We start from the raw sequence: 13,211 nt of genomic DNA, 5'->3' as shown, positions 1-13,211 counted from the left end.
AAAACCGCTGTGTGAGTTCGAAAAGTGAGTTACAGAATCGCAGGGCTGGCACAGAAAACTGGTCACCCAATTCCCGGTGATAAATAGTAGTAGTTGTAGGTGATACATAATTCAGATACTCAACTAATTATTTAATTTTATTTTAGCACCTGAAAGCAGTAAGTTTTTTCAATATTCAACGAAATATTTTTATTTTTAATATGTCTAATTGTACTCTTTCCTTTCTTTCTCTAAATTGTGTTTACGCTTTGATGAAAAGAGTCAAAATGAGCTTTTTGTTTGATCGTAATTTGGTCTTCGTCTGACACGTGGGTATGAATATGGTGAACTTAAAAGTCTCTTATTACTCTTTTTATCATTAATTTATATTTCAGGTGTAACGGACACACCCACTGAAGGTTAGTGTATATTGTAAAACGATGCCAATAATTTTATTATTTTTAAATAGCTTTACTAACATATACATGTACAATAATAATAGTACCTACAATATATATGTAAGGAAAAAGTTGACTGATTCCGAGCGAGAGAAAAGGTTGGAATCGCACTTTCTTCCGTGTTTCAGTGTTTTATAATTCACCAACAGCAAAATGTATAATAAATTTATACAACTTACTGAAAATACAATATTTTTTATAAGTGGCCAGTATTATTGCGGACGGATAAAAACTCTTTTGTCATCAGGGAAAAAAATAAACTTAATAACTCTATGATCTATTACTTCATAATGTATGTCTTGTAATGCCTTTCACGACCAAAGAATAAGTATGGAATATAAAAAAATCCCTTTGTGCAAATGTAAAAGCACTTCCAGTATAGATGTAGCAGTTCCATAATTGTAAGGAACTACTAAACGAAGCCAAACAATTGGGTTTGTTGACGCAGCGATCATTTAATATTAGCATTTATAATAATTACTAAGGGCCTCATAGCCTAGCGGTCTTATTAAGTGGCAGCTAGGTGAGGGGTACCGGGTTCCATTCCCGGTTCGAGGGCAAGTTTTAATTTAATTTAAAATTTGTTCTCGGCCTTTGGGAGGGTTGTGCGGTACCGGGCGAGTGCTTTAGCTGTACATGGAAGGCACGGTCGAATTTCTAAGGCAAGCAGTGAGTATGCTACCTAAGAAAGGAGACTGTGAAGGTTTAGAACGTAGCAATACGTTCTAGGCCGAGGATGGCAAATTACAAGTGCGAATTATAAAAATCTTATACTTGACGCTGGCTAATGCACAAACCGTGCCAGAGCCATATAAAAAAAATTGTTTAAAAGTAAAAGTGACTCTTATTTTTACAGCTGCTGCTGCTGAAACCCCGGAGCCTACAACGGTCGCTGCGTAGAAACGTGAACAGTTCATTAGCTCAGAGAAATGAGAGTAATTTAATTGTGAATAAATTTTAAAGTCAAAAATTCGTATTTTAATTTACATAAGGGGTAATGTCAAACGTTCATTAACCCCTAATTATGTAACCTTACATTAGTTAAGTTATATATATATTTTATCAAATAATAAGAAGCGCATCCCAATTGTTAGCCATCTGCGATGATTGATACTTGAAGCCAAAATAAGCCGTTTAGTTTTTCTCACACTCATAAATTGTAACATAACATTCTCGTTTCCGATATTATATATGTTAACGTAAAATTGTAAATACCGTTAGATTGTAATCTATGATCGAAATCTACGATTTCACTTCGATGGATTATAATCTACCGAATAATAATACGTTAAATTGTAAGCAGTACGTTGAGTTCACAATTTTTCGACAGTTTACAATCTCGCGAGATAGATTACAATCTAACGGTTTTTACAATTTTACGTTGACATATACATACATACATATCGACTACACTTATATTCTTTATAACAGTTTCACATAGATTTAAGAACCCTTCGATAAATCAAGTTAGTTTTTTGTTAACACGTTCGGCCCAGCGCGCGTCGTAAAAAGAGTCTCGCATCGCGACACACTATTTTTTCATACAAATTGGAATAACGTTTCTTAACGTTGTGCTCTTCATGTATGCAAGCTTAATTTTTGATTTGACACAAACGTTAAGAGACGTCGACATTATATAACGCTTTGTCACAAAGTATTCGACAATTTACCATAACTTAAAAAACAACGGCAAATCACGACGGCATTAATGCTAGGAGGGTATTTTTCGGTATCAACAACCCAGGAAGAGATTCTGAGAGAGTGGCAGACAGGAGAGATGTTAGTTATAAGCTCATTTTTTAAACGATTAAAGCTAGTTGACACCCAGCTTCAAACGAAGAGTTTCATTTAATTAAACATACATTTAAAAAAAAATCCGTGGGTAAATGCGTAATCCGTCCCGCGGCACTTTGAAGGGATATGTGGTACTCGCGTGGTACTGTGTAGTGTGTACCCACTAAAACCCCACGGCGCCACCAGCAATCGCCCGAGGCAGGACTCGGACAGCATCCCCTTGTGCGCTCCAGCCTCGCGATCAATCATTAAACTCACGGTCATCTACGGCCACGAATGATGTGGAATGGACCTTGACACAGCAAAGGCCATTCACACTGGCCCATTCGCCCTTTTTTATAAAGCTGAAGGACGGGTACAATGCTTTCAAGGATGCGTCAGCATCCCTTCTTTTGGACGCATGAACCCCTGATCCCCAAGACTGCATTACACTACATTTAAACAAACCACAGTTTTCTAATGTAAGTTATTATGATTTCATTATATTATTTTCTAAAATAAATAAATTTTAAAAAATATTTAAAGAAATAGTATACTCCTCAAAGGCCGGCAACGCACCCACTAAAATGGTTGCCCCTCTTTGGGCGTCCCGTATGTCCCTACTCCCTAGACTATAAACATACGAATTGCGAATTGAACCTCCTTTAGACGGTTAATACAATTAGGTTTCTAAAGTACAGTTACGGGCCGGTTTATACTGGCGAATTATCGAGTACTTGCTAAATATGTGTATACCGTTATTTTCAAATACCCAGTTGTGTACTGCGTCGTTTAGAGTATCCACTTTATACGGATACTTTCAATAGCGAGCGATTTCAATCCCGAATTCAATATTGAGGTTATGCACTAACACAAGGTCGCGACATCAGCGCTGCGGATATTGGGGGAACTACATCGTACTTAATGTACAACGTACAACTTTGATTGTGTTTTCCAAAGTTTAATGAAAAACAACAAGTACAATGGGAGAGTGTATTGATGTTAACGTAAAATTGTAAATACCGTTAGATTGTAATCTATCTCGCGAGATTATAAACTGTCGAAAGATTGTGAACCTCAACGTACTGCTTACAATTTAACGTAGATATTATTATTCACATTAAGATCATCTCTTTTATTTCTGCCACATGATCACTCTATCGTACGAATGGCCTAAGCATTAGCTAGCCAGTTTATCTTTCAGGCCGCTAGTTAAACGGCGCTGTTTAGTTAAAATGCTAGGCCGTTAATTAAACGGCTTATTAAGCCAGTTGGCTGTTGTTGTATTATTATATATGTATATATAATAATACAATGTATATGTACATAGTAATGTATAAGGAGAATACGATATGTGGTTTTAAAAAAAATCCCTAATACGCGGTCCTAAGCCCTAAGAAATTACTTAAAACGGGTTTTTAAGACGCAAATTTAAGTCGTTATTACAAATGATTCTAGAGGTGAACTTTCGCTTGAATTATTCAGAAGCTCTGGACGTGAATCGATGCATTGTTTCTGAACAAAAACAAATGTTTTAGCTCGAGGTCGGGGTCACTACACTCATATTTGTAATCAAAAACAATTTTTAATAATCTAATCAAATAAGATTTTTTTATAAAATAAATAGCTGCCGAATATAAATTATTTAACTAAGTGAAAACGGGGAATATTTTGGTAATTTTAAAATATTACTAGCCGTTTCGCGTCCGCTTTGCTGGACGAATTAAAATAAATTTTATGTTTCATTATTTTATTTTTTTTCATATTTTTATTATTCTTCTTTTTAACTTCCCGCTAAGAAAATTGAAATATTTCGAAAATCGAGTTTTTAACAGATGTTGACGTTTAGAGGTTCTAGGAAGCCTCCCCGAATGTTGCCGCGGTGAAGTCCGTATGGATAAATTTTCATAAAAGTAAAACAGCAATAAAAAATGAAGGAACGTTGGAATTTAATAAATAAATAGCCATATCCAATTTCGCATCGAATGGTGGTAGTTTCATGTCGATACGATCAGTGGTTTAGGCGTGATTGAGCCTCAAACGAAGACCATTTTCATTATATATATATATAGATAGATAGATATAACTAAGGATTATTACTCCGAAAAAAAAATATAATTATTATTATCACCACCTGGAGTCAGACTGTTACTACACTAGTTAAGGATATTTAGCTAAGCGAAAGCTTCGAGACGAATTGCACTTTATCATTGATTTCAACTTTAAAAAAACAACTAAGACACGGCGACAGTACCTATAAATTTTTTAAGTAATCTGTTTTAATTCCCTTTATTCGTATTTAAAATACTAAGTTTCTAAACCCTAGGTTTTGTATTGAAAAAAGTACTGTTGCATTCAAAAATATACAATGTTGAATGTTGATTTATTATTATTATATCATATAATATGTTATAGTTTATATGACCGACTTCAAAATGGACTGAAAATTACACACGAACTTACCAAATATCTAATTAAATGAGCTAATTTTTTACTAAATGTTTAAATTTGTGATATTAAAACAAAATATCGCATTCAAATATACATATAGTGACACAATTACAAGCAAATTTCATAAACACCACGAAAAATTAATTTAGATCGCCAAGTTCATTGATATTTGTTTACTTTCACATTTGTCGCACATCGTAAGAAGTAAAAACTTTTTGCTCAGTGCGCTTCATGATTTTATGGCGAAAGGACGCGTCTTCGCCGCTTAAAAGTGTAGCGGGTTTTAGTGACAGTTACGTGCAGTGCTCCAATTTTGTGAATTCAATTTTGTTTTTTAACCGTGTTACTTTATAATAGTTACGGATACACAGCAAAGTTTTTAAAATGACTCAAGTAAGTTTATTTATTTACATTTTTTTTGTAAATTATTATTTGTCTTAATTGCAGATGTCCTTTGGACGTTACATTTAAATCGGTTACCCATAGACCAATTTGACAAATAATGCTTTCTTTAGTCAGTCGTTAATCAATCGGCTATTATAGTTCGTAACTGAGTTTTACCTTGTTGAAAATGTAATTATTAAACTGTTTAAGTTAATTTTATGAATTAGGCTCATTTAAGCTGTCTATTTTAGTTTTTTACATGATAATACCGAATATTTTATTACAATACGTAGTATTTAAGTTATTTAAATTAATGTGGCAATGCGCACATATATTTAAAATCCCGCCCCCAATTAGGCAACAATAGGGAGTGGGGTTTGTGCGTCTGTTTTATTTAGGCAACATTATGTCTCTTAAAAAAGTCTTAGTATCATCCCTTAATAACGGCCGTTTCGCCGGGAATCTAAGTTAGGACCAGTCGTTTTATTCTTGCTAACGTAACCAATATCACAAATGGTACTTATAGACCAGTGCAGATAGCCTTTAAAATAAATAAAAAGTGAAAAAAATTACAGTAGGATGAAACCCATTAGAAAAGCAGGGGAATATGATCAAAATGAAAGGAAAAATAAATTACGGTCGATCTGAGGTCGGGAAGGGGAAGGGGGGGGGAGTTTTAAGGGTAAAAAACGGTTTATCTCGATTTCCGGCAAAACTACAAGTCCTATCGAAGAAAGTTAAATGGCAAAGTTGGAGGTAATAAAAAGATCTAAAACTTTTGTATTCACACATTTTTCACATAACCTCAAAATTTATGTGAAAAATTCAAAAAACCAAGTTTTTGGTTTTTAATTTTTATCTTTTACAAAAATATTTTTTTTTTAACGAAATTTGGTGAAAACTTACCTTTCTATGTCCCAAATACGCTGTAATTTATTTGATTAAAAATATTTATTTGTTCACCTTATTTTGAATTAATATCGAAAAAACACCCTAATTTTCAATCGAAAATTCTGACGTCAAAATTTCAGCTTTTTTCAAAAAGTTGGTGTGCTTTCAGTTCGTTGAAATCTCTACTTTCCTATGGTAAAAATATATATATATATATATATATATATATTACCATAGTAAATCTTCTCAGAAAACGCAAAAATCGTATGCAGTAACGCCCAGACCTGTCATCCCCTTCCTTACTTTTATTTCAACGACGTTGCGCCCCTAATAAAATAAAATAAATAATAATATGTACTACCAAGTAGAAAATAATAATAATAATATTTCATGTTTTATTTATTTATTTATATTATCACGTGTTTTTCCGGATCCGGTCCGGCAGAGACCACGGATCTCCTCTTCCTACGGTCCTTACATCTCTTGCTTCATCCACTTTCATGACATTCACCATGCATGTTCGTCGGTTATGGGTTCTTTTAACTTGTCTCTTCTCCTGGAACTCCTGGATTTGGTCCAGGTATGTACGTCCAGCCTACCCAACGCAATTCACCATCACATATAATATAATTAACACAAGTAAATTGTAAATACTGTCAATTTAATTATTATGATTACTAATAAAACATAGTCGCAAAAAAAAACATGAAAAAAAAAAGTTTAAATCATAGTAAGCAATACATAAAAATTTAATCACCAATGACCTTTAAGTTTTGATTGTCTTTACTGTGATCTTAAATTTACTATTTATTTCTCTTAATAAGAGGAGTCTTAAGCGTCTCGCCTGAGATAGTGCGTTCGAATCCCGGCTATGTACGGCCGTGTGCACGTACGGCGAGCAAAATGTGCTGACCCAAAATTCAACATGGGTCAGATCACCTGCATGTCTATAAAAGAAATTAGAAAGGGACTAGGAGATGTAAGATTGTAGCGTTGAATTAATATCGTTTTTGAAATTCTCACCATCTTTTTGGCTATTTAGGAGAAAAGCAGCTGTATGTTTTCCTTCACCTTGAAGGAATAGCTCACTGTAGGATTCCAACGAGATGTAATTTATATATTTATTTCGTATAGCGACCTTAAATTATATATACAGGGCGTTCCAAGACTATGGGACATCAAAGAAAAGTACCTGAAATATCGTAGATAGCATATTTTGCTGAAAGAAGACTTTATTTTATTTAAAAAAGTCAGTGTTACCGATGGACCGTTCAGTTGGCCGGCGTGATCCTCAGACCTAACACCATTAGATTTCTTCTTTTGGGGATATGTGAAAGGTTAGGTATACAAAAAGCGATATGACAATTGACAACGTGGGCGGGTTACAAACAGAATTACGCCATATCAATCGACAGGAAGCAGACTTTTTAAAAGATTGGCGATTTGCATAAGACAAGAGGGATCACAGTCTTCTTTCAGCAAAATATCCTATCTACGATATTTAAGGTTGCACCCTTGATCTTCCATAGTCTTGAGAAGCCTGTATATAGCCAAAGATGGAGTACATAATATATACAAAAAGGTTCAAACATTTACAAAACTTACGAAGGAAAAATCAATAAAATTTATTAAATGCATTTAAATAACCTACTTTGAGTGTGTCATATTTTTCGTCTATCGAGCAACCCACGCTTTTTCACAATAATACCAGTATTTTTTGTTCATTACCATTTTCAGCCTAAATTAGGAATTATTTATTTATTATTATTATTAAAAAAAAACATACACAAATCTAAGGCCCAGATCTAAAAGGTTGTAGCGGCTGGCTTTATACGGTTATAATACCGCACAACTTAGAAATTCTCATGCATTAGTTAAGTTTAACAACATCTGTAGCAGTTCATGTCAAGTTTAAGTGGTACTTAAACGATGCTAATTGTCGTCAATCATCTCGGATTCCGTTAGTTAACAAAATAAACTAAAAGTACCATTTAGAACGGTTAAATGGCCGAGTTAAAAGTATGTAGTTGTGCACACAAACAACAAAAATGTTGCAGAAATGTTTAAAAAAATTTTGAAGTAAACTTTTTTTACATTTTTGTAACTTCAGATTAATATTTATTTATTTACACTTCGTTGCTAATAAAAGAAACACAATACATAAAAATTATAAGGGATGCAACGGGCGGCCTTATCGCTAATAACCGATCTCTTCCAGGCAACCCTAGTTAAAGAGAAAAAATAAAAATAAAAAAAAAATTATTATTTTCTACACACAAATATACGTATAATATATTTATGTGCGTATAAATATTATTAGCAAAATATTACTTGAAAGTAGTATATTTAAGTACTGTTTATTTCTATTAACAATTTGTATTATATTTACAGCCAATAAGAATTCTTAAAATCATTACATTATGGGAAATTTGTTCAGTGTTGTATCTGTCGTTGGACATTGGACAGTCTGGACATGTAATATCGTTTCTTCAGCTGTATTGCTAAATCTGTGAAGATGAGAATGGACCGTGACCTGTCAACATCTGTGTGACCCCGTTGGTCTTCTTTGACTATTGAATAGGCCGAATCAACATTTGGAAGGAATAACTTATACTCCAGTCAAATTACGAAGTAAATAAACATGAGCGAACACAGTTTGGAGATTTTGAGGATCGATAGGGGGGTGTATTCTGAGCATAAATTCCAATTTGAGGGGTTGTAGTGAGGTCAGCTCAAGGTCATTTCGATGGAAACGCGTTTAATTCGATATCTCGAGAATGGTTAGTGTTAGGCGAAAAATTGTAGAGACCTTTTCTTTTCCAAACAAAATTTACTAACTTTTTTATCTGAAACTTTTTTTTATAACATTAATATTTTTCAAGTTATTACTCCCGCAAGGCAGACATTTTACTTTTTTTTTTCAATTTTTCGTCGTTTTCTCCCCAACCATTCAATTTTATTAAATTTAACCGATCATCGAAGTGTAGATCTTTTAATTATAAACAATTTTGTTTTTAAACTTTTTTCCGTAATGCCAATACCTTCGGAGTTATAGATTACTTTAATTTAATGTTATTATTTTGATTTTATTTCAAAACAAACCCTTTTGTTTGCTTGTACGCCAATTTCTATAATAACAGAATAGAAATTAAAATAGTTATGACAAAAACTAACATGATTATATTATTTTGAAATGGCTGCCCTGTAAAGTTTACTTTTTGTCAGATCCGTCCCTATTCTACGACTATGACGAAATATACCTAGTATAAATTATTGCATTGACTGGAATTTTTTTGCATTTCATTTGGAAAATAACCTTCACACCTGTGAACCCGGCTGTGCTTTGTAATTAACAAATAATTCGATTAGATCAAGTTCAGTTAAACAGTTCAAAGTGTAGTTGGTAGCTTTAAACAGTAACAACATATCGATAGTTATGCAGATTCTTGTAAATATTTTAATTTAGACTCATTAGAATGTCGACGAAATCAGCAACTTATTATTTTTGCACGATATTCTTAACGGGCGGATAGATAGCTCCTATTTGCTGTCGTATTTCACTAAGAATCCCTACACCATATGCGACAATCTTTGTTTTTAATTTATTTGATTATTATTTATTACTTAAGATGTCCACATGACATGGTGTAATGGTTGCAGCTCCTTACCTACAAACGTTGTGTAAAATAAAAAACTTGGGGATTAAAAAGTGGCGGAGAGTTTATTGCCAGTTCTTCTCTTCCGTTCTACGCCCTTGATTTGAGAACTGGCAGTAAATATAAAATAAGAAGCATTTAATGTATAAATGATTTTTGACTTTTGACTTTGACTTTTGACAAGATACTCACAATGGTTTCATGTGCCAATGTTTCGGGTTTTATCTAACTATGACACAAATTATGAGGATATTGATATTTTCCACCTCACCAAAGAGGATGTCAGGAAATATTTGAAGAGGCGAGAAGACTGCCTTTGTTTAGCAGTAACAATTTAGTTTTTTCTTTGAAATATTAAGTATTAATTGTCGTTTGTTTAATGTTAAATTTCAGTTTTAATTAAATTAAAAAAATTAAATAGAAATTATAATTAGTTATAAAACACTGCTCAAATCAATTGAAAGTATTTAGAATATATCTTCTGATAGTGACATCTCCTTTCGAAGGTTGACCATCATGGCCATGGGCGGATTGTGAATTTGTGGGGCTCTGGGCTATTACGGGGAAGTCCCCCGTAGTAGACACACAAAAAATACACCGACTGAAAACAAGCGACGGGGAATTTCCCGTTCCGTTCGATATAATAGTCGCGCATCGCACTTGAGTTGATTGATCTAAGGTTTTTTTTTTATTGGATGTTATTTTCAGTAGGGACTAGGGGCCTTTGTATCCACGGGGCCCTGGACTGCAGCCCATAAAGCCCTTAAGTAGATCTTCCCCTGATCATGGCTACTCTTATTTTGTTTGTCGCGCTTCTTTTTTTTTTTATAAAGACAATTCACACCAATTGACCTAGTCCCATGCTAAGCTGGTGAAGCTTGTGTTATGGGTACTAGGCAACGGATATACATACATATTATAGATAGATAGACATATAAATACATATTTAAACACCCAAGACCTAAGCTCAACACCAAATGCTCATCACATCGATGTTCGTCTCAGCCGGGGATCGAACCCGGGACCCATGGATTCGTAGTCAGGGGTACTAACCACTAGACCAATGAGTCGTCAAGCTTCTGAACAACGACTTGGTGCTTTGATGATGATGTATGATTAATTAAAGTGCTCGAAATATTCAAGTTTCCTTTAGAATCTTTACATATCTTAACAAAGGACTCTGAGTACTGATAATGTTAGTGAACATTTATTTCGTATTGTATTTTTATTAGTGACACAATACAATACCGACGCATATAAATTGAGATTTACAATTATAATTACATTAACATACAGGTCAAGTTAAGTGCACACAGGAGTGGCCGAGTTTTGGATGGATATGTCACCGTAAAATTGTAAAAACCGTTAGATTGTAATCTATCTCGCGAGATTGTAAACTGTCGAAAGATTGTCAACTCAACATACTGCTTGCAATTTAACGTATTATTATTCGGTAGTTATATGAAATTGTTGGGAAGTAAAATTAATCTGTAATTGACCAAAGAAGTTTGAATGATAACTAAGTTAGTGTAGTACAATCTACCGAATACCGATAACCGATAGATTACAATCTAACGGTTTTTACAATTTTACGTTAACAGATACAATTCTTTAAATTTTATGCGTAATAACTAAAGTGACCATTTATTCACACTCAAAACGGGACATTGGGTTAATTTAGGTCAAATAATATAATAGAATTAGGTCAATGAAAAATAAAACACTTTTTAAAGTTATTTATTTAGAAAAAGGTAATCTTATCTAATTTTTTTTTTTCTTTTCTCACAGTGGTTGCCTGGAAGAGATCGCTCGAAAGCGATAACCAGTTGCCTTTCCTTTACATGTGATTCTGTTAAATTTTTATATTATAATATAACAAAGTGTAAATAAATAAATAAAAATAAAAAGTTAGTTGGCCTAAAAGTTACGAAACTCAAAATATAGGTACCCACAATGTTTAGTTATATTTATCAGAAGAACTAATTTGTTTTAATATGGCTGGTGATTTCAAATAAGAATGAAACTCTTGTTTTTTTTTATATTCAGCTGCCTAAACTTTCGCGCGGTTTCTGAAAACGGGACAATTTTGCGTGCCAGAGTTCATTTCGGGGACACCGGGATTTCTAATTGGAAAAAGGGACGTCTGGTCACGTTAATAACACATGGAGTCACAGAGACGGTCAATAGAAAGTACTAGATTAAAGTCTTGAATATGTCGTCAAGATAAAAATTGTGAAAGTTGTTTGTAATCTTACGCCAAGGTTAATAAGATTAAACGCTTATATTAAAGTTAATTATTAGAATATAAGCAGTGTTTAGTGGTGGCTTCTTGGAATTAAACGATCATTTCGCCGAACTCATCAGCCAATGTTATTTAGCTGTATGCTGTATTTATAATAATTATGTAATACAGTGTACAGCTACACGCCCTACAACTTAAATGGAGATGGGAAAGAATAATTATGCAGAAAATCAGGTCAAAAGCATGTAATATGTTGGGAATTATTTTCTTAACGTACAAAGTAATAATAAAAATTATTTATAATAATTATAGTATACCTACAATATTAATTTGTATATATATGTTTTATTAAAAGGAGTCCCTTTAGGCCCAAACTAATACAAGTTTCAAAATATAATTTAGAAAAATAAACCACAAATATACCCATATAATTGGTACATTAACTTGTTATAATCCCAAGACAACACACAGACACAGAAACACAGATTGATGACTTGTAAAGGGTATTTCAACAAGAAGTTTGTTTTTCAATTGTGGCAACACCGAGAACGTGATAGTTTTGACATTTAGTTTTTGGCGGTATTCGTAGCAGGTGCTTTGGCAATTATTACAATGAATTCAATTTCGCTCGAAAATCGCATTAAAATAATTCAAATCCACTATAAAAATGGTGGTTCTGTTAAAGTTACATTTCGTAAAATTCGTGATATTTTCGGCCAGCATAATCGTCCTTCTGAGACCGCTGTTAAGAATTTGGTCGCGAAATTTGAGTCGACAGGCTCGGTACAAAATGTGCCAACACCAACACACCGGTGTTCGACCGGGTCGTTCAACAGAAAACATCGCCGCCGTGAGCCACAGTGTTGAAGAAGATCAAAATTTGTCAATTTCACGACGTTCTCAACAATTGGGGTTATCCAAAAGCACAACATGGCGAATTTTTCGAAAGGATTTGGCTTTGAAGCCTTACAAGATTCAACTGGTGCAGGAATTAAAGCTGATCGACCATTCAAATCGCCGCAGATTCGCTCAGTTCATTCAGGAACAACCTGCTGGTTTTTCTGAAAAAATCATTTTTTCAGACGAAGCCCATTTTCATTTGTCAGGGTACGTCAACAAGCAAAATTGTCGCATTTGGGCTTCTGAAAATCCTAAAGCAATTATTGAGAAGGCTTTGCATACTCAACGTGTTACTGTGTGGTGCACTATGTGGTCTGGAGGCGTGATTGGGCCGTTTTTTTTCGAAGATGAGGCTGGAAATGCGGTAACAGACAATGGATCACGGTATCGCGAGATGTTAACCACTAAATTTTGGCCTATTATTGATGACATGGATATCACTGAAATGTGGTTTCAACAGGACGGTGCCACATGTCA

General features: G+C 33.8%; 2 protein-coding genes across 4 annotated transcripts in view; both read left to right on the top strand.

The window, feature by feature from the left end:
- LOC125061523 overlaps positions 1–1,368 on the top strand; it is a 33,217-nt gene extending 31,849 nt beyond the window's left edge. The window contains exons 33-34 of the mRNA XM_047666998.1: positions 375–398; positions 1,294–1,368. Of these exons, the coding sequence (XP_047522954.1) occupies positions 375–398; positions 1,294–1,337 (68 nt within the window). The 3' untranslated portion in view covers positions 1,338–1,368. The remainder of the gene's footprint in view (positions 1–374; positions 399–1,293) is intronic.
- A 3,528-nt stretch (positions 1,369–4,896) lies between these two features.
- LOC125061403 overlaps positions 4,897–13,211 on the top strand; it is a 30,295-nt gene continuing 21,980 nt past the window's right edge. For all 3 annotated transcript variants that reach the window (XM_047666848.1, XM_047666847.1, XM_047666846.1), the window contains exon 1: positions 4,897–5,054. In XM_047666848.1, the coding sequence (XP_047522804.1) occupies positions 5,046–5,054 (9 nt within the window). In that variant the 5' untranslated portion in view covers positions 4,897–5,045. The remainder of the gene's footprint in view (positions 5,055–13,211) is intronic.

The sequence above is a fragment of the Pieris napi genome, chromosome 23, assembly GCF_905475465.1.
Source record: "Pieris napi chromosome 23, ilPieNapi1.2, whole genome shotgun sequence".
Taxonomy (NCBI): Eukaryota; Metazoa; Arthropoda; class Insecta; order Lepidoptera; family Pieridae; genus Pieris; species Pieris napi.
Note: the sequence above shows the minus strand (reverse complement) of the source record. Positions and strands in the feature narration are given on the sequence as shown.